The sequence below is a fragment of the Portunus trituberculatus genome, chromosome 10 (assembly GCF_017591435.1).
Source record: "Portunus trituberculatus isolate SZX2019 chromosome 10, ASM1759143v1, whole genome shotgun sequence".
Taxonomy (NCBI): Eukaryota; Metazoa; Arthropoda; class Malacostraca; order Decapoda; family Portunidae; genus Portunus; species Portunus trituberculatus.
Genome location: NC_059264.1, coordinates 10368442 through 10390677, shown reverse-complemented (window position 1 = coordinate 10390677; position 22236 = coordinate 10368442). Strand labels below are relative to the sequence as shown.

Below are 22236 nucleotides of genomic sequence, written 5' to 3'. Positions count from 1 at the left end.
TCTCACACACACACACACACACACACACACACCTAAGAAATAACACCAAAAAACGCCAACCACTTATGCGAACAATCTGAAACACACGGCGCCAACACCCGCCTTTGCTTTCCCTCATTCATTCCATTCCACGCCAGGACACACCAAGACATTACAGCGATAACTCATGCTGTTCATCACGCCTCAAGAACTTCGGGGCACGAGAAAACAAGAGAGAGAGAGAGAGAGAGAGAGAGAGAGAGAGAGAGAGGTTGGGTGGATGGAGAAGAACGGATAGGAGAGTATTTGTCTTGATAAATTTGTGATCAAGGTTGTTAATGTTTGAAATGTAAAGTTAAGCCGCATACAAGAACAAAAAAAATATTGAAAATCTGTGTTACTTCAACCAGAGCCTTTGGAATTAGGAATATTGTTACTAAATCTGTCACTAAAGCCAAAAAACACTATTATAAATCTGTTTAATCTCAAGTAAAGCCCTTTGAATGTAGTGGAGGTCCGGCGCAGAAGTGTTCAAGCATATATATCATAAAAACTGAATAAACTCTTAAAAATCCCTGTAACTTAAACTTAAGCCCCTGGAATGTGGAAATATTAATTCATTTCTAGGATCATAAAAATAATAACACCTTTGTGAGGGCGGGTAACTTCAACTAGGGCTCTTAAAAGAAAAATCACTTGAGTTCTTAAACCAACCTTAAAAACCCGTGTAACTTTAATTAGAAGCTGTTGTGTGTTCTGGAGGTGCGGTGCAGAGATTTTTCAGTATGATCCATAAGAACCATAAAAAAAAATCCTTAAAACTGTGTAACTTCAATAAGAACCTTTGAAATGTAGGGGAGGTGTTTCAGAACGCGTTACAGAGGGAGGAGAGGCAATGCATGAGATGAAAGAGGCTTCTCTGTGGTGCTACATTGTCATCTCGGATTATTCCATTCCCAGTGACTGCCTTGAACATGGTAGCGATGCTGAATTAATGGTATTGGTACAAGTGTGAGCGTGGGTAGTGGGAGAGTTGCTTGGTGTGTTTGTGTGTGTATGTGTGTGTGTTGTGTGTGTGTCTGTTGTGTGTGTGTGTGTGTGTGTGTGTGTGTGTGTGTGTGTGTGTGTGTGTGTGTGTGTGTGTGTGTGTGTGTGTGTGTGTGTGTGTGTGTGTGTGTGTGTGTGTGTGTGTGTGTGTGTGACAGGCAGACAGAACCTGTTATGTAACAAGAAATTACAGCTTATCTTTTTCATTTTTCAGCCGGATAGAGAGAGAGAGAGAGAGAGAGAGAGAGAGAGAGAGAGAGAGAGAGAGAGAAGAGGAGGAAGGCGGAACTACAATATAGGAAATACCTTTATTCAGTTCTTTCGTTGCTTCATTTTTTTTTTGTCACTGAATTCAACGTAATATTAATTTCACGGCTACAGAGATTAACTTTCACTCACTCCTACACTCTTCTTTCTGATGCTGAGAAAACTTGTAATTGAATTGTAAAGTGAAACGTTCTGAAAAAAAAGTCCGTCAAAACACTGCATGCATTTTTTTAGTCTGTGTTCGTAAAACGGCTGGCGAATTTCCAGTGCTTGCTTATCTCTCTCATTGAAATGTGACTCACCGTGTCTTAATCTTTGACCTTCCTTGAGACATTTCTTTTTATTTTACGGTACAGACTAAATACTGGAGGCAGATAGAAAAGAAATTTGAAGCTTTTATCCATCTTTTTATCCGCTTCATTTTTTTTCTTTCTGTTGCAACATTCCGTGATCTTTGAGCATTTTGGAGACGTTTCTTTTTATCTTACAGCACATACTGAATAATGGATAAAAGCTTCAAATTTCTTTTTTTATCTGCCTTTTTTTCTTAAAGTCCCTTCAGAATTTCAGGATTTGAATTATATTTTCACTACTAGTTATATTCACCACTGAGATATTTTTTTTCTTTTTCTAGAGACTCCCAAACATTATATTTGACAGAAACTCCAAAATCTATCCTTCTTTTTTATCCTCTCCTCTCTTGGGGATGGTTACAGAGATTTCACACATTTTGCTTTTAGTGCTGGAATTATTGGATAAAACAGTGAAAGGCTTAATATTCTTTGGGGTGTTTGTTTAACTTTTGCTTTCAATATCCCCGGCAACAGGTGATGTACCGTGCAGTGTTACCTGGCTTGCCTTGGATGTGTACTGCTCCGTGTTGAATATTTGATGGAGCGTGGAAATATTAAAGCTTATTTTTCAGCAGCGCGAAAGGTAGTAGAGTGTACAGGTATTGTGTGTGTGTGTGTGTGTGTGTGTGTGTGTGTGTGTGTGTGTGTGTGTGTGTGTGTGTGTGTGTGTTATCTGGATAGTGGTGCAACGATACCTTTCATATTATTGTGTTCTGAGTTCGTGTTCCTTCGACTTGGAAATTCTTCGACTTAAAAAATAGTAATGCAATGTATATACGTACTCTCATATCTCAATTTACTTCGTCTCCCCTTCAGTACACTTTTTTTTAAAGATAAGGTCGCCCTCCTGTTAGCGCTTAGATCACTGTAAAATATTCTTTCTTTGACATGCAAAAGAATAAAATAATGTAAGTACATATTTTTCTTATTTTTTTTCAGCAGCTAATACATTTAAAAGCCTAAAATAAAAGAAAGTGACAAATAAAAAAAAATGTAATTATAATACTGATTTCTCTAAGTCAGAGTTAAATAGTATCCTTTGCGTTATATCACAATGCAACAGTATAAAGTAAATGAACTGTGTGCTCCCTCCCTGTGGTCATCTGAGGTTCTCCGCACTTCTTGTACACTGCGCCCATCACGATAGCTGTTTTGAGCCCCCGAGGTGACCAGAGTCCGGAGTCCCAAGTGGTTCCTCGCTCGCCTGTCACAAAGGCTCAGGCGGGGGGAGAGCAGAGGGTGTTGTAGGATTCATGTTGCGGGATTCATGCATTTGTGACGGAAAGGAAACCATCCATGTGTCTCTGCGTGTTCCTCTACGCCGCTGTTGTGTTAAATGATAACATGCACCGTAAATGTTTTTTTTCTTCATGGAGAATTGATAATCTTGACTGGTGCTTTCATTTTTGTGTTGATTTAACTGAGGCAATTCTTTTTCGTAAATGCATGCGTAAAAACAGACCTGTGTTAATTTTTTTTTATGTAGGAGAGACGGCCATTCAAGGACAACACAATGTTAAAAAAGGGCCCACTTGATACTGGTTCTCTAAAAGATAAGAAGGGTTATCCAAAATTATGTTATGAATTTATGTTTGTCTGTTAAAGAGAGAGAGAGAGAGAGAGAGAGAGAGAGAGAGAGAGAGAGAGAGAGAGAGAGAGAGAGAGAGAGAGAGAGAGAGAGAGAGAGAGAGAGAGAGAGAGAGAGAGAGAGAGAGAGAGAGAGAGAGAGCGCTAAGCTGGGAACAAAGTTTTTAATAGAACCAACTCAGTTCTGGATAAGTTTTGGTATTCTTCTCTTCTAGTCATAAGTCAGCTAATAGGAAGCAATAAAGACTAGAGATATAAAAAGGTAAAATATGTTAGAGTCTACCAGGCGACGTAACAAAAACTATTTTCCCAATATATACCCTGATAAGTACTGATGATTTGTAAAGCCACTGGCAGGAGTATATACTGAATAAATGTGACATTAGCAAAAGGAAGTAGACACTTTTCATAAGCCGTGATATTTTACACCAACGATCAGTTATCGTGTGTGCATGAAGGCCACGGCAAAGTGGAAGTGAGTCTTGAGTCTTCCCAGTGAAATAGACACTTCAGGATTGCTAGTTCGGAAGGCTCAGCGGGGAGGCTTCATTCAATTGGTTCTGTTTGCTCCTCGTCATAGCGGTGAAGCCAAACGCGAGATCAGCTTAGGGGCGGATGGAGTAACCTCTTGTGTGTGTAAGCTTAATCCTCCTGGCACGTCATTCATTGGCCTCAGTTATTATTGTTCGTGGTGAATCATTATGGTGCTTTCAAAGATTAAATGAATGCATAGATGAGGATTATGGGTGGATATTGTTTTTAAATAGATAGGTGTTTACGGTAGGTATGTTGCTAAATATGGAGACTGTTTTATGATTGGTCCTTAAAGGTTTCCTATTTTCTACGTTTTATGTATCCTGTTTTTTTTTCAGCGCTAATGAATATTTTCAATGGCAATACAAGTGATTAATGCGGTTTGACTTATTGTTTCCCTCCATCTGAGCTAAATTTTTGCCTGATACCTTTGAAACCAGGAAGACATTTTGCACCGATTCTAATAGACGTATATCCTTCCTATATATTGTGGTAACCAGAACTGTACAGTATAATCTAGATGCTATCTCACCAATGTCAAATATAACTTTGATATTATTTCGGGACTTCTGCTTTTAACGATTTTAATGATTAATCTTGGTAACCTATTTGCCTTATTTCCAACCTCTATGCACTGTTTTCTTAAACAAGATGGGAACTACCTATACTTATAATACCAAACCGCTTTCACCAGAGTCTCTTGAAGTTAAAGGCAGCGAAGATAAGGTGGCGCTGTTTGGGAATCAAAGAGAACAGTTCAGAAGACAATATGTACGTACTCGTAGCACGTTAACTGCATCGTTCCTACCACGTACACTTTACATCTGACAGATGCAAATATCACTTCCATGTTTGACTAGGAAAAATAGTTTGTTAACAGAACTGAACAAGGATAAATTCTGTTCACCTCCGCCAAGGGACTGATACGCTACACCTGCACTCACGGATGCATTCCGAAATGTAATGGTCTGTTATCAGGACTATTTTTCAAGACCAAGGAGATGATTAGTTCAGTAACACTTACCAAGGTTTTATCACAAAGACAGTGTTGCAGAGGCTAAATGTTCCAACCTCTCCCCAAGTGCATTGCCTTTTCCATATAGTAGTAATACAGTAGTAGTGGAAATAGTAGTAGTAGTAGTAGTAGTAGTAGCAGTAGTAGTAATTGTTGTTGTTATTGTTGTTGTTGTTGTTGTTGTTGTTGTTGTTATTGTTGTTGTTGTTGTTGTTGTTGTTGTTGTTGTTGTTTCTGTAGAAGTATTAGTAAAAATATGAATCGCAGTAATAGTAACTTTAGTTTATGAACGAAATGTTTATATATATATATATATATATATATATATATATATATATATATATATATATATATATATATATATATATATATATATATATATATATATATATATATATACAACTATTCCTACAATGCAGTAATATTTAATGATAAATGTCCTATAAAAACAGAATCGTAACTGAAATAGTCTGTGCAAATAAAAACATTAATAGAAATCATTAATAAAAGCATTTATACGGAGAAGGGATGCCCTGTTGGCGGAAAGGAACACAGAAAAGGATTAATCAACACGTTATGTTTGATAAATGGTTGTAGACTTTCGTTGTAATTTCACGCCAACGAGAAACAATTTAGTGGGCGGAGTGAACAAAAAATGTAACTGTAATAGAATTCCTGAACCAAACTGCATCCGGTATAGTGTCACTCAGCGGAACTGTTTTCAGAGGCTACAGCGATGGTTAGTTAGTGTTGTGTTGTTGCTGAAGCAGAATTCGTCTGACACTATTGCTATTATCAAGACACACAGAAAGCCTCGTATCATGTCCAGTACGTACAGGCTGCTGAATCTAAGGGACAAAACACCCAGGGATGGATCAAGATCTTTCACTATTGACTATTAAATTTAAAAGGCTTTACGACGAAAATCATTAATACTAATATCCTTAATCAGAATATAATAGTTTTCTTGTCAAATTGAAGTTACTTTTGCTTATATTTTTATTTTCTTAAATGACTACAAAGTGTATTATTTTTCTCTTCGTAATTCAAGGATAGTTTTTAATGTATTGTTTTTTCCTGGTGGATAGTTTGAATACTGCATAGCGAAAGTACTGTATAGAAAAATTGAGACATTGAAGTACTGCACATGGAGGAAAATAATTGGTGTAAAGTTAGACATTGCAGTGGTATATAGACAAAGTTTGGCATCACTGTACTTAATGGATGAGCGACGCCATTGTGGGCTGTGTTGCGTGGTGTGGTGATGGCTGGCGTATGTGGTGCATAGCTGGCGGTAGCTCGTCAGACTCTCCTGCATCTGCCTCAGAGATGGTAAATTAATAACTGCGTACATCCTCCCTTGGTGACAGGAGCCCTTATACCTGCTCCCGTGAACTGAGGGATGGTCTCGTTGATATAGGTGAGATGGCGAGTGAATAGGTTGATTTAATTCCTGAGCTGTGTTGATACTTGTCCTTTAGCAACATTTATCGTCCCTCAGTGACATAAATCCTCTTATTTTGCCCACGTGTGTTTCCTATTATGAGGCTAGGCGCGTTTGTAAAGGGGAAACTTGAATGGTGGCAAATGTATAGGTTAATCTTATTCCTGTGTTAGTCTGTGTTTGTAAAGGCGAGATTTGAATAGAAGTGCTCATTTCATTACTGTTAGTCGTTGTCCCTTGTAGTGGTTTTGGTTGTGGCTGGAAGGGAAAAATGAACCTGGCAGAGTTACAGTTTGTATTCATCACTATTATTATTACCATTATGAACTATTTACAGTACATCACCATCATCATCACCATCATCATCACTAACATGTATGATTATTAAGGCTCTCAGTAACATTCATCACCATCTTTAATCTACTACAGTCATTATCACTTTTTTTTCACTGTTGCTGGTCACTATCATCATTCCTGTCACTATCACTATCAGCATCAATTATCTGTCATTATCACTACCTCTGTTATGATCACTATTACAAATCGCACTTTCACTGCCCTCAATAATTTGTCACTATCATTATTATCACTATTATCAGTCTCGTCATTATTACCATTACCATCATCAATCATTTTCACATTTCACTATCATCCATCACAACCATCACCACCATCACAATCATCCTTTAAAAGCATTACTTTCACCATTACCACCATCAACTACCATCATTACCATCAATCACTACCAAGAATATTATATGCCACTATGTAGTACTATGACATCACCACCACCACCACCACCACCCATCTTCAAGACTATACACCAGTACGACTCTTGAATAAATATAGAGGCTCCGGACAGGTTAATTGTTGTTGGCTTAACCCGTTCCATTGTTCACTAGATGTGTGTTGAGTTATGTCATTCATGTTTGTGGTGAGGGAGGGAAGAAAGGAGGGAAGGTGGAAGAGTGATTGGAGTGGAAAGGAGGAATGGAAATAAAGAGGGCAGGAAGGAAGGAAGATTGTTGATATTAAGGATGTGTTTTTGGCAGCGTAGTTAGTGGTGGTGGTGGTGGTGGTGGAGATATTGGTTGTTCCTAAATTATCAGATGATCAAAATAGTAATATTTTTGGAATATCTTTAAAATACTACAAAATTGGACATTCTCTCTCTCTCTCTCTCTCTCTCTCTCTCTCTCTCTCTCTCTCTCTCTCTCTCTCTCTCTCTCTCTCTCTTAATACACAGTATACATTAGTGTAAATTTGGGCTTTTACGGGTTAAAGGAGGTATTTTCTTTATCTCCTATATCAAAACTCACCCAACTGTCTGATTCTCTCTCTCTCTCTCTCTCTCTCTCTCTCTCTCTCTCTCTCTCTCTCTCTCTCTCTCTGTTATATAAATTTTTGCTACGTTTGATTCTTTCATATAATAAATGAAAAATAAAAATAAATAATGAATAACGAACACCTGCAGAAAGTTCATTCGTCACTGCCCAGTTAATGATAATTGAAATAACTACTACTACTACTAATAATAATAATAATAATAATAATAATAATAATGATAATAAAATAATAATAATAATAACAGCAACAACAATAAAGAACAGTAATGGCGGGCGGTGCGAGTGGGACAGAAGAAAGTGTTACCTTGTCGTGTACTTGTCAAGAAGAGATTTGGTTTCTTTTGCCAGCTTAACAGTGTAATACGTCATACAGTGCTAGTAGACTTCCTCCTCCTCCTCCTCCTCCTCCTCCTCCTCCTCCTCCTCCTTCTCCCTGTCTCCTCCTCCTCCTCCTCCTCCTCCTCCTCCTCCTCTTCTGCTGCTTTGCTGTCCTGTCTCTACCACTGGTAGTTTGTAGATAGTCTCCACAAACAGCCTATTAAGGACCTAAGGGTCTGTTGCTGTTTGTCTTCCTTTATATTCCTCTTCCTCCTCCTCCTCTTCCTTTTCTCCTTCTCCTCCTTCCCCACCTTTTCTCCTCCTCCTCCTCCTCCTCTTCCTCCTCCTCGTCCAGGGAAGTAGAGGGAAAGGAAAGGATAATAAAGGAATAATCGACCAGAAAAGAGGATAGAAAGGTAACGAGAAATTAAATTCCAGTGCTTTTGAAATTATAAAGAGAGCATGCATCTCTCTCTCTCTCTCTCTCTCTCTCTCTCTCTCTCTCTCTCTCTCTCTCTCTCTCTCTCTCTCTCTCTCTCTCTCTCTCTCTCTCTCTCTCTCTCTCTCTCTCTCTCTCTCTCTCTATCTATCTTCGTGTGTGTGTGTGTGTGTGTGTGTGTGTGTGTGTGTGTGTGTGTGTGTGTGTGTGTGTGTGTGTGTGTGTGTGTGTGTGTGCGCGCGTTTGTTTTGCGTTGTAGTTATGTAACATATTGCATTGCTCACGTGCTTTATTGTGTTGTGTACACGTGCTGCATTTGTGGTGCATTGTGTGTGTGTATTCTTGCATTACGCCAGAGTTATGGTACATTGTGTGCGTGTTGCATTGCATCGTCCGGCCCGCTGTTTCATTATAGATCCCCAAATTTCTTCTGGGGCATTACGTTCTTGTTATGTTCTGCGAAATTCATGCGAGGGACAAGTTTTCTACATAGTGTGGTATTTGTTTTCATTTGATATAATGTTTGGGTTTATATTATTACCATTATTGTTGTTATTATTATTATTACTATTCTTCTTCTTCTTCTTCTCTTATTATTATTTTTTATTATTATTATCATTATTATTATTACTATTTTGTTTTTCATGCATTGTTCATTTTTATTTCCTTTGGTGCGTCATGTTCTTTTTGTGTTGTATTAGATTTATGTTCCAGACTAGTTATCCGTATGCGTTGTTATTCTTTGTTGCCTTTTTTGCGTTATTTATTATTTTTGTTTCTCTCTCTCTCTCTCTCTCTCTCTCTCTCTCTCTCTCTCTCTCTCTCTCTCTCTCTCTCTCTCTCTCTCTCTCTCTCTCTCTCTGTGTGTGTGTGTGTGTGTGTGTGTGTGTGTGTGTGTGTGTGTGTGTGTGTGTGTGTGTGTGTGTGTGTGTGTATTTTAAATATATTATATTTTTCCTTCATGAAATTACACTTAGAACTAACCTTGAACACAATTACGTTAGTTTTCATTGTTTTACGTATTATTTTGACTTTTTTTTTCATATGAAAGAAAAGCAATGGCCGTGTTGAAAAGGTAAGGGGAAAAATGTCAAAAGAATAACCTCAAATTAAAGAAAAAATTGTCTTAAAACATTCACCTTCAAAATGTTCCAAGTTATATGTTGCAGGAAACAGACCCAGGCAGGGAGCGTCAGAGTTCACCAATGGAAGGAATGAAACATGGATACCAATATTTGTGGCTCATAAGTTTGTGATTTTTTATTATTTCCACTGGTCATTATTTTCACTGGCAGAAAAAAAATAATAAATAAATGAAAATAAGACCACAGTTAATTTTGCATTTTATTTGAAATTCTAGTGAGTTTTTAATTCTTTTCATTTTAGGTTCAGGAAATCGCTTGTCTATCGTTCAGTTCCTCTTACTATCACATTCACCAGCAGAAAATATAATGGCGAAACTCAAACTACAGTTCTTGTACAATATTTCTGTCGATTTTGCATTCTGCTGGGTATTATTGTCTATGAATTTTTTTTTCGTTTTTGCTTGTCATTATGCTGGGAGAAAGTGAAGCACGATTGTTTTGCTATGACCGCAATTCTCTCTTTACTTTATTTTTCCTCCCAAGTTTTTATTCGTGTTATTTCTTGCTATTTCTCTGCTTTATTCAACAGTTGTACTTGTTGTCATAATCACAATGGAAGGTCAAGTATAGATTTCTGACCGTAGATCATTGTTATTATTTTCATTCATATTTTTGTTATCACGTGATTGCGTCATTTATGGTCAGTTAAATTGGTTGCTTGTTCTTTATTTCCTACTAGCATATTCATTGGAAGATAATTACACGTACTTATTTTCTTGGCTTTCTAGGATGATATGAATTTTTGTCATTTTCAGTTCATCAATTGTATTTCCTTAATTTCTACTTAACATTCTCACCAGCAAGAAATGAAGGACGAAATTCCAATACTAGCCATAATATTCACTTTATCTATTTATTCATTTTTTTTTCTCATTTCGTATTCTTTTATATCTGTCACTTGCAGTTCTCAGTGTTGCCTGCTTACCCTTTTTCCATCTTATTAACTATTTAAGGACGAAACTAAAACTGCAGTTCTCTTTTTTTTGTTGATTTTGTTGAATTTTTGTTGTATCCCTATTTTCACTTGTGTTCCATGACATTCCCTACTTGTTGCTTTTTAGTTTTTTTTTTATGTATCATACCCACTGAAAAATTATTCTGACCGCTCCATGCACATGAATTTTCCTGAAATGTTTTGTCGCCTGCTTTCCTTGAAATTCCTCGCTCAGCAGTGGATTCAAAGGGGAAATTTTAACCGTAAAACTTTTTTTGGTATTTTTATGTATTTGGCGTTCATGAAACTACTTGGTTATCCTTCGCTCATGCTTATTATGATGCCAGCAAAATTCGTTGATGAGATTCGAAACACAGTTCTTTCTATAATCTTTTCTTTAACTGTGTTTTTTTTATGTAGGGATTCAGTTTTTTTTATTATATATTCAGTAACTCCCAGGTTACAAAACAATTCACAATTATAGAAGCACTTTGCAAAATATGTAAAAAAATACCTCCATGATAGATAAATGTTATTTTAAGAGTATAATTTTCAATTTTTGACTAGCAAGATGTTTAAAGGTGGCTGTAACATGTATGTGTCTGAATGGTTTATGATGGACAGATGGTGTATTGGATAGCAAGCAGGGATGGAGGTGAGTGAGACAGCGAATGTGCGAAGATTAGTGTGACAAACTGACCAGATCATCTATTCTTTTAGAAGGTGTTGGGTTATGGATATGTAGGTTGACCATCTGACTGTTCTTCGTATCAGAACGCCATATATGTACTCAAAAAGTAGTAAATTATGTATTATGTACCTAATCATCTTATTAGTAATGATAACCTATACAAACTGAATAATTTTCTCCGAAATCTTTATTTACTTACAAGTTACTGGGTTATACATTTATATAATAGTTAATTGACTTTTCTTCTTACCAAACCTTTATTTATGTACAAGTTACTGTAATATAGAGAAAAAAAAATCTCGTATTTTCTAATGACTAGCTGTTTTTACTGTAGTTTAAAGTCAGTGTGTAGCAGTTTTGAAAGAAAGGCGTGAAATTTTGCACAATCAGTGAACGAGAGTATCAGTCAGTGGCGGTGTTACAAACCATGCTGGCGTGTCCTCAGGTGGTGAGCGTATTGTCCCTTGCAGTAAAACATGAAGCATATCATAGCCTTGGCATTTGTAGGAATAACTCTGTAAGACACGGCTTGGACTAAGCTGATGAGCGGGAATGACAGTTTTCGGAGCTTATATACCACACATGACATCACCTAACACCTCACAACAGCGTCACTGCCACGGCGGTGCGTCTAAGAAACCACCTCTGCAGCACGACATTCCTGTAGTGTCAGTATCGTCAGAAGTGAGGTTACATTCTGCATTCACTACCACTTCGCTTCTTTTCACCTCATTTTCACTGTGTTTTATCTCCCGACAGTCTCCTTGCACAAAGCTTATATGTGTTACGTTCAGAACAGCTCACAAAACCACCACATTCCTATAGTGTAGTGACGTCATGCTCAGAAGTCGGAAAAACTGGATTCACTTTACATGTATTCCTTGTTCCATAATCTTTAGACGTTTGGTCTCACGACGATCCCGTTACAAAAAGCTGTCTGTCAGTGAATAGATCAACAGCATCTCGGTGAACTTGTGAGGGACGACACTTTATACATTAGTGGCGAGTGAGTGAGACGTCTTCTTTGACTCCCGACCGTGACTAATTGAAAGAAACCTAAAAGAAATGTGCACCTTTATTCTCCTTGTGTCGTAATGTGGTCCCGGTGTGGTGGCGCCTTGAAATGTAGTCAGGCAGTGGGTTAGTGAGGCTATCTCTCCAGTGATAGTGTTTGTAAGAGACACCACAGTATCTCGTCCTCTGAATATACTAATTGCATGTAAAAAGGGATACTCTCACTAAGAGAAGAGGAGCATTTCTGTTCTTGATCATTGTGCTTGTAAAATGCTTATATGAATACCCATTAAAAAAAATATATAAATCCAGTGATGCATTAAAAACGTTTCTACATTATCAACAGGAGAAACAATCTTGAAAACCTGAATAAGCACCTCATTAATCTTTCATTTAAAGATAGTGGTGGCAGGAAAGCCGGAAAGCAAAGCGTTGTAGAATATAGTCTTGGTTGGTCTGTCTCTAACCTGCCTGCATGGAATACTTGTAGTCCGTCTGGTTTTTCTGAGCGGTATGTGTGGTCGGTGTAGTCTGCTGGTACTCATCGTGACTCTCTATTCAGGCAACACTCGGCAGCCAGTCAGTGCTCTTATCCTCCTGAAGCTCTACTCGTGGCGTGGCTTCTTTAACTCGACTTTTCATGTTGAGAATGAGCAGTGAAGCAAGGAATGGAGAATTAAGATGGAGTCACGTAAGCCACTTATGTTTTGTTCGATACTGCGCTCATTTATTTTCCTATTTATCATTATTTTTATTATTTGTTTGAGTTTTGATTAAGTTTAAATTGATTTATTTCTTGAATATTTATCAGTATTTTTTGTATTGCAGTTGGCTTAACCTGATTATTAATTCGTGTTTATTTATTGAGTAATGCATGGGATTTAGCTTCGGAAGGCTGTGTTATGAAGCGTGCTTGTCATGGTCTCAATACAATAAAAAAATTATTGCATTATGAAAGGTGTTTTTGAATTTTTTGTTTAGAATTTCATATCAATGTCTTAAGAAGTATTGAGATATACAAATAGAAAAATAAATTGAAAAATAAAGGTTGAGCTATGAAATTAATCGTAGCATATATATATATATATATATATATATATATATATATATATATATATATATATATATATATATATATATATATATATATATATATATATGTGTGTGTGTGTGTGTGTGTGTGTGTGTGTGTGTGTGTGTGTGTGTGTGTGTGTGTACATATACATGAGTTTGTGCGTGTACTACATATACTTGTGTGTGTGTGTGTGTGTGTGTGTGTGTGTGTGTGTGTGTGTGTGTGTGTGCGCGTGCGTGTGTGTGTGCGTGCGTGTGTGTGTGCATATTGCTGAAAGTGTTAAAAATAAACTAAAAAGTAGTTTTTATTTGCAATACTTATGTACTGAACAAATTGCATCCTTTTAATGTTTTCTTTATATTTTATGTACTGGAATATTCATGGGTATATTTATACGGTAATATTGAATATATAACGGATCAAAAGTTGGGATTGTAACATACTTTTTATCTGGTGCACGTATTTCATTGATATGATTTTTAGTTATCAAAATGAAGTTTGCTCATTTAGTAGCTATTCATTCATACATTCATTTATCTCAGCGAGGCGACGATAACTATGTATACTTCGTTCATAATTGTGGTAATATACACTGAGGTAATTATCAACTAAATGTTTTTATTTATTTAGTTTATATATATATTTTTTTTTTTCAACCCATTGCTTTAATTCAGAGCGCTCGAATTTTGCAAGGTATGATGTATTTAGTTTTGGCAGTTTGGGTGCACGTTAAAACTTTACGGTATGATTTATTTAATTCATTTTTAGTGTGTTTGTGTGAGGGACTTAATGAATGTTTGTTCCGGTCCAGCCTGCGTATCGTCACAGACAAAAGAGCAACATTTTGGTTCCATTGTGTTTGTTCTCCTCTCTAAGTGAAGCGCCCTGTTTTGCTGAGAGTCTATAATGTATCTCAGTCATTCTGTATATAGTACCCTCAACATTAACTGCCTCCGATCTGTTAAGAATCAATTTATTATCTGTTGTGTATAGAGTTCATTCCATCAAATTCCTCCTTCGTATGATAGGAATCTATAAATTATCATTTTTTTTTCTATCTAAACATTTCTAATTAGATTAAAGGACTCTTCGTCTTTCTGTTTCTCGTTCTCATTCCAGTCCTTATCCTCCTCGCCATCTTCCTCTTCGTCCTGTATTTCCTCTGTCTTTTCCTCGCTTCAATATATTTTATTCTTCGTTTTCTTTGCATATGTACTTTTTTTTCCACATATTTCCTCCTTAACCAGGCCTGATTAATAAATGGGATCTTACGTGTAGTTGCTTGCAATCTATTCTTATATTCTTGCTCTTCTCTCGCTTTATCTTCCTCTAATGTATCATAAATTACCAGAGGACTGAGGTTGAGAGAAGACTTAAATAAAAAAAGGATACTTGACTTGTTACTGTCTTTGTATTGGGTGTATATTTAGGAGCTACCTTGTATAAGCTTATTTTTCTGTGTTTCGTATGTGATTGCTCTCATTCCACTTCCTTTCGCACTCCCGTCAAGTCAAGTCAAAGTATAAATTCTTCCTGTGGTGCCGGAGGAGAACTGACTATTTCTAATGAATGCCTTTTCTTGCTTATCTCATGCATTATTTACTTAGTTATTCTGAGTTGGTATAAGTAGCAAGTGTTAATGTCCATCTGGAACTGTAAGTCTGTTTTTTTTTCCCATTTGCTATCGTTGTAGATCTCTGACGTCTCGTGTTTTTTGTAGTTCAGTCTTTATAATACATAATTGTCCTCCAATAACAAAACTGCAAATAATGAATACTAATACTTGATAAATCAGCTATTCATTCTATCCAGCATTTTGATAACTTCATACATACTTCTCTTTTCAGGTGAGTGTTGCTGTGAACCCTCGTTTTTAAAGACAGGAAGACCACTCTGACCTTTTTTTGTATTATGCAGGAGAGGTACTGGTCAAAAACACACGAAAAAGTAGGAATGTAAAAAAAGGAACACAGTGAAAGAACAAATGAAAGTGTGCCCACCACCGTGACTACCACAATGCTGCCTAAGGTACGTGAAAGTCTCTGGGCAGTGTGTAACTCATAATGTTCCAGCCTGGACGCTATCTGGGTGTGGAGGGGTAGTGTGTCCTTATCTTCATGTGTGGATTTTTTTTTTTATGTGGTTTTTATTTTTTTCTAGTGTTTAAATGAGTGTCGTAAGTATTAAGTGCTTCTTTATTGTATTTCGTGTGCAGTTTGTAGTTTTTTTTTTTGTGGATTTTACTTTGTCTTCTTTAGTTTGAATGGACTGACGTGCGTTTTTGTAAGTTTCTATGCTTTTTACATTATTTCAAGTGCGTTTGTCCCAGCTTCATAATATGCGTTTATTTCATTTTCGCTTTCGAGATTTTACGTGTGTTTATTTTACTTCATCTTGCACCTTTAACTCGACTTTATGTGCATCTTCCTTTATATCGTGTTTTTTTTTCTTATATGTGTATATTTCATATGCGTTTTACTCCTATACGGGCCATGTACAGTTTTCGTTTGTTTTGTAGCATTGTGTGAATTTAGTTCTCTCTGAAGTATATTTTACTCAACATGTGCTTTTCTTGTGGCTTTTACCGGGTTTACCGTGCTTGGACTAACAATTCCCTCCAAAGTCTTTAGAAAACCTGATCCTTTACGTTTCATTATAAAACAAATCATTACCCTACACATTAATTCGCAATCCACTTGTATATCCAGGCATTTCGACAAACTAATGTATTACTATCTGAGTCAACGATCTCTGCTTGAATATCAATAGCTTTACCTCACGTGCCTGTGGTTCCTGTCAGGTGCACGTGCCGCCCGCTTGATATTCATAAAGCTTTTGTTTCAGAAAGGGAATAAAAAGATTCGATCGGTGATGGCTGGGATCGCCGCTACATTATTGGAAAAGGTTAAGTTTTTGGTTCTCATTAGTGTGTGTGTGTGTGTGTGTGTGTGTGTGTGTGTGTGTGAGAGAGAGAGAGAGAGAGAGAGAGAGAGAGAGAGAGAGAGAGAGAGAGAGAGAGAGAGAGAGAGAGAGAGAGAGAGAGAGAGAGAGCCTTACTTTCCAAATCACCATTTTTCTCATTCAAACAAAATCACTGACGCTTAAAAGTATCAAATTCCACACTAATTACTTAGTGAACACACACACACACACACACACACACACACACACACACACACACACACACACACACACACACACACACACACACACACTTCCCCTCACGCCGCAAGCTTCTTGCCGGAGCGTGAAGGAAGCGAGTGTTTTCCGTCTCACCACCTCGACCACTTCAAAAGATTAGAAGTAAAAGTCTTGCTCTTGATAATTGGATGATAATTATTTAATCCTGCTCCGATTGTCACAGATGAAGAATAGGACAGTGGTTGGTTGTGTTTGATTGCTGTGAAAAGGAGTAGTTTGTGTGTGTATGTGTGTGTGTGTGTGTGTGTGTGTGTGTGTGTGTGTGTGTGTGTGTGTGTGTGTGTGTGTGTGTGTGTGTGTGTGTGTGTTGGGGAGAAGAGTAATACACACTCTCTAATGCTCTTCTTTCGTGTAATGTGTTACTGAAGGTACGACACAAGCAGGAGGGAAAGGAAGCAGGAATAAATAAGTGAATATTCAACAAACAACGGAGCCTCCACTCTCCTTAACAAAGCCTCGCGGAAAATGGGAATTAAGTAAAATTTGGGAGTAAACGAGATGCTTTGTCAAAGAAAATGAAAATATCAGTGAACTGGTGAAGGAAAAATGGAAGGCGGGATGAGCAGGACAGGACGCCTTGCTGGGGAAAATGAGAGAGAGAGAGAGAGAGAGAGAGAGAGAGAGAGAGAGAGAGAGAGAGAGAGAGAGAGAGAGAGAGAGAGAGAGAGACTAACTAAAGGTCGTCTTTCTTGGTTAGGAGGATAAAATGAGGAATAAAGAATGAGTATACATAGTGTGTGTGTGTGTGTGTGTGTGTGTGTGTGTGTGTGTGTGTGTGTGTGTGTGTGTGTGTGTGTTACTTAGCTGTACGTGGTCTAAAGGCCGTGTTATCTTGTCTTTGTTTCTATATTTGTCGAGCTTTTTCAGTTTGTGCGGGTGTTAGGAGGGGTTGAAGCAGCGTGGGAAGAAATATTAACATTTTTTTTTTTCGATTTATATAATTTTTCCCTCATTATATATATATATATATATATATATATATATATATATATATATATATATATATATATATATATATATATATATATATTTGTCTGGCCAATTCTCAGAAGCTTCATTCATTGGCAATCAGCAAACCAATATGTGCCAACTAATCCGTTTTTTTCTTTTTATTTACGTTCGTCCATTGAAAAGGAAACGATCACCATAGTTTTTTTTTTTCGTTGTTGAATAATTGTCTCCATAAACACTTACAGCTTTTTTTTTTTATGTATACTAATATCTTGAATAATTTTGGTTGTACCGTAGAAAAGACAAAGCTAGCCCTCAGTTTTCTTCTTTTCTTTCCTTCATCTCGTTTCGCCGTGTTTCGTGTTTCTACAGCCAGGTGTCGGCGCCATGTACGAGTCACCTGCAGTCATTTCCGTCACTTCCATCTTCCTCTGAAACTCCCATCCTTTGCAGCTCTACCCTTATTCAATCTCTCCATCTCACTTTCTCTTCCCCTGATCTCCTTAACTCAAATGTTTTTTTCCTCAAGGTATCTGGTATTTTCTTTTCTTTTTCAATGCAATTTCATAGTTCTATAATATGTTCACAAGACCACCACAACAGTTAAAGCATTATTATCTACACCAAAACATCGTTATATGAAAAGAAAATGCGACGGTTTCACAATGATGATCGCTGGATGAGGACCCGGGCATTGCCTTTATAGCGAGTAATCTCATCGGATACTGTGTCATAGTGGGGAGTCTGCCATATTCCAGGAAGGAGTTCCCAAGAGCTGGTTACGAGATCTTTATGGCATTGTTTATTAGAAGATTGGCTTACGGTAAGTCGCCATCTGTGTTGTTCCAAGGAAAAGAATGTGGGGAAGGATACGAGATTGTTATGGTGAAGTGGTGTGTTGCTTCAGACAAGTGTGCGGTGAAGATACGGGATCCTCATGCTAGAGAATGACTTGTGTGATAAGTTTGCTAGATAAGTTTGCTAGATAAAAAGAAGGTATATTAAAGGAAAAAAGAGCAAACGAGAACCGAAAATGATAAGTGAGGGGAAAACCAGGAAAAAAAGAATAATGTATAAAAAAAAGAAAAAAGAAAAATGGATAAGTAGCAAACACAACAACTAAAGAAAAATACGATAGAGTGTGAGCATTAAGAACTGAGGAAAGAGAGCATGTGAAGAAATAGTAAAATATATAAAGGTTACATGAAAAGGAGAATTTCTGAAAGGTAAGAGCCAAAATGAAATTAAAACGACAAGGAAGATATAGCAACTGTCTATAATATGAAGGATTAACAGAGAGAGAGAGAGAGAGAGAGAGAGAGAGAGAGAGAGAGAGAGAGAGAGAGAGAGAGAGAGAGAGAGAGAGAGAGAGAGACTCAATTGAAGGGAAGTGAAAAAGAGATAACTTTCTCACCAAGGGACACAAAGAAAAGATGAAGGAAAAAGAAAGTTTTGCAATATGAATGACAGGTAAAAATATGACGGAAGACGCTTCTGTGGAAACAAAGGGAGAAAAAGTTTGGCAAGAGAGAAAAGGAAGAAAATGAAGTAAGTGGACACATATTACACATGGATTTGTAAAGATACTCTATAGAAATAAACAATAATAAGACACGTTTTGAAAGAGGAAAGAGCTAAGAGAAAGATAAAAAGGTGAATGTCAGAAAAAAAAGAATGAAGAGAAAGAAGAAAGGTGAATGGCAGAAGAAAGAATAAAGACAAAGAAGAAAGTTGAATGGCAGAAGAAAGAATGAAGAGAGAAAAAAGGTGAATGTCAGGAAAATAATCTGTTTCATGGCGTTTAAAAGAACATTTAGTAGGATCAATATTAAGATACGAGTAGCAAAAATGATAAAAGAGAAGAAGCATAAGTAAAACAGAAAATTCAGTGTGACATTTTGAAAGCAACAATTGTATAGTGCAATGAAAAAAAAAAAAAAAAATGGGATATAGAAAAAAAAACAGGATAAACTATAAAAAAAAAGTAACTAATTTTGTCACGAAAATGAAATGGAGGCAAGAAATTTGAAATCTAAACAGGATTGTGAAGTAGAGAAAGGAAAAAAAAAAGGAATAAGTGACACAGAACATGATACTAAGTGACTTACAACTACATGGTATAAAATGAGAGAAAACAAATAAAAAAAAGTTAAATATGACACAATGGAAACAACAATTACACTGTGGAATAAGATAAGATAAGAATAATCAAAGGACAAGTGGCAGAGGAAAAGAAAACATGGAAAAAAAAACGAAATGAACAAGAGTACAGGATCAAAATAAATACAAGTAAAAAGAACACAAACAGAAAAGGATGCGCGTCTGCGGTACTCACTGATTTGTCATTGAGGTGATAAACGACGCAGGGCAGCTTGGCGGTGCTTCCCTGCTGCACCGTCACCTTGCTGTCTGTCACTCCAAACTCCGGCGGCTGACCCCACCACCCCTCCGCCAGACCCACGCCTGAACGGAGAGAAAGAGAGCCTGGTGTTAGTTATTACTTGAAAACATGGACATATAGTCGGAAGGGTTCGAGGAGCAACACTGTCACAATGGCCAATATACTCTTACAGACAGACGGATAGATATAGGAGAGATTGAGGTATAGGGAACACAGTCAGAATTGGGATACATGTAAAGAGCTATACAAAGAGAGATATAGATTAGGAGAGCGGGATCACTGTGTCGGAATTATGAATATACTTGAAAAGAAATGTACGTAGAGTGGGAAAGTTCAGGAAGAGGGAAATCTGTTAAGAAAATATTATTCTTTTAAGTAGAGATAGAGAGTATAGGGGATGTTAAGAGACGTGACACAGCGGGAAATGGAATTATACACTATTAAAGGCAGATAGACAGGCAGGCACGGTGGGAAAGTTTCGAGAAGAGAGATTATAATCTCAAGCAAAACATGTATTCGTGAAGACTGAATGGAGAAAAAAAGTGGGGAGAGGGGACGCGACATGAAAATAGAAAATGTATTAGTAAAGACATGCATTTGCTCATCAGAAGGATTTACATTCACAATATATACACGATGGAAAAAAAAAATGGAAAGAGGGGACACGTATGAATAAAGAAATATAAAGGCTTGGGAAAGGATGAAAATCTATGCTTGTAATGGCATATACAGACAGTGGAACAGACTTAAGAAGAGGTAACACTGCGTCAAAGTTAATACATCGGCGAAGATAAACATAGTGGAAAATATCGAGGAGAGGGAGCAGTGTCATGACTGATATAGCTGCAAAAATAAACTGATATATATTCAGGTCGAGGGAGAGCTTTGAAAAATGGGAAAACTGTCAGAACAGATAATTAATATTCATGTAAAGATAAAAAAAAAAAAGACAGTGGCAAAAATGGATGAAGGGGACACTTCAAGAAAAGGAATAATATACTGACGTTGACAGTGGCAAGTTTATTGGCCCTTGAAAAATATACATTCATATATCACTCCAACAATCTACTTAGAGCCAAGGTTAAGTGACATATCAAAAAGAGAATGAAAGATTCGATATGTTCTTGTAAAGGCAGAGTGGAAAATATTCAGGAAGAAAGAAGAGAGTCAGAAATAATAATATTAGAATAAAGAGATACTGAAAATAAGACAAGTTTGGTAAGAAACAACAGTGTCAAGAGAAATAACGATACACGTAAACATAGAATGAAAGATTGAGGGCAACGGAACGCCGGATCAGCAGGAGTACTTATACAGTAACTTACTTTTAAAGTTAGATAGAAAAAAAAAATGTAGCAAAAAGGAACACTATTAGGGTCGATATACCGTATTTCTTATAGAAGAGACAAGCTGCCCAAGGGAGAAAAAGAGTAGCAATTCCAAAAGAAAATTCAGAAAATTCAGAAAAGATCTAAACCAAGAGGATGGATTGGATGAAGATCGATGAGTAGAATAATATAGTTGCATGAATAAATAGACTATATGTGATTGGAAAATATTCATTGTTCACGGACAGGAAACGCTGTCGGGATTAATATATTCGTTCCTCTAGAGACAGACAGATATAGAGAGAGGAAGGTTCTGGAAGAGGCAACTATGTGAAGAATTTTTGTTAGGAAAGATGGATGTGTTTCTCTCTCTCTCTGTGTGTGTGTGTGTGTGTGTGTGTGTGTGTGTGTGTGTGTGTGTGGGAGAGGGGAGAGGGAGAGGGAGAGGGAGAGGGAGAGAGAGAGAGAGAGAGAGAGAGAGAGAGAGAGAGAGAGAGAGAGAGAGAGAGAGAGAGAGAGAGAGAGAGAGAGAGAGAGAGAGAGAGAGAGAAACTCAAAACTTTTCCAACTTTCTGCTCAGTTTAATACAACATCCAAAGCCTTCAAGAAAAAAACAAGTAGAAGAAAAAAAAATGAACGAAAGTCTGTTACATTTTTATTTTTTTTTCTGCGAAGGTATTCAATGCGTGTTCTTTTTTTTGTTTGTATTTTTAGTGTAATAGTGGCATGAGGTATGTGTAGAATGAAACCTCTCCGATAAAAGTAAGGGAACACAGATAATGGGGACAAATATAACGGGATAAAATGGTGAAAATGGCTCCGTAAAAATGATAATAACGGCATTGAAAAGTATAGAGATAAAAAAAAAAAGCTTTGTCGGGAATTTCGCGCCACTAAAAAAGTTATGTATGTAAGAAAAAGGAGGAAAAAATAATTATAATAAAATTATGGGAACTGTGATGGCGACTTTGCTGGAGGGAGAGAGAGAGAGAGAGAGAGAGAGAGAGAGAGAGAGAGAGAGAGAGAGAGAGAGAGAGAGAGTGAGAATTCAATTTATTAGTCATTCTTGTCTTTTATTGTTTTTTTTTATCTTGTAAATGAAATACGGAGGTTTAGTCTCGTCGTTTTACTCGTGGCGAAATTTTTGATACTGTTATTATTCTATTC

The 22236-nt window shown here is 37.0% G+C and overlaps 1 protein-coding gene across 1 annotated transcript in view; it reads right to left on the bottom strand.

Annotated features, from left to right (window-relative positions):
• LOC123502136 (A-agglutinin anchorage subunit-like) overlaps positions 1–22236 on the bottom strand; it is a 213053-nt gene that overhangs the window by 57376 nt on the left and 133441 nt on the right. The window contains exon 2 of the mRNA XM_045251353.1: positions 19676–19803. Coding sequence (XP_045107288.1) covers positions 19676–19803 — 128 coding nt within the window. The remainder of the gene's footprint in view (positions 1–19675; positions 19804–22236) is intronic.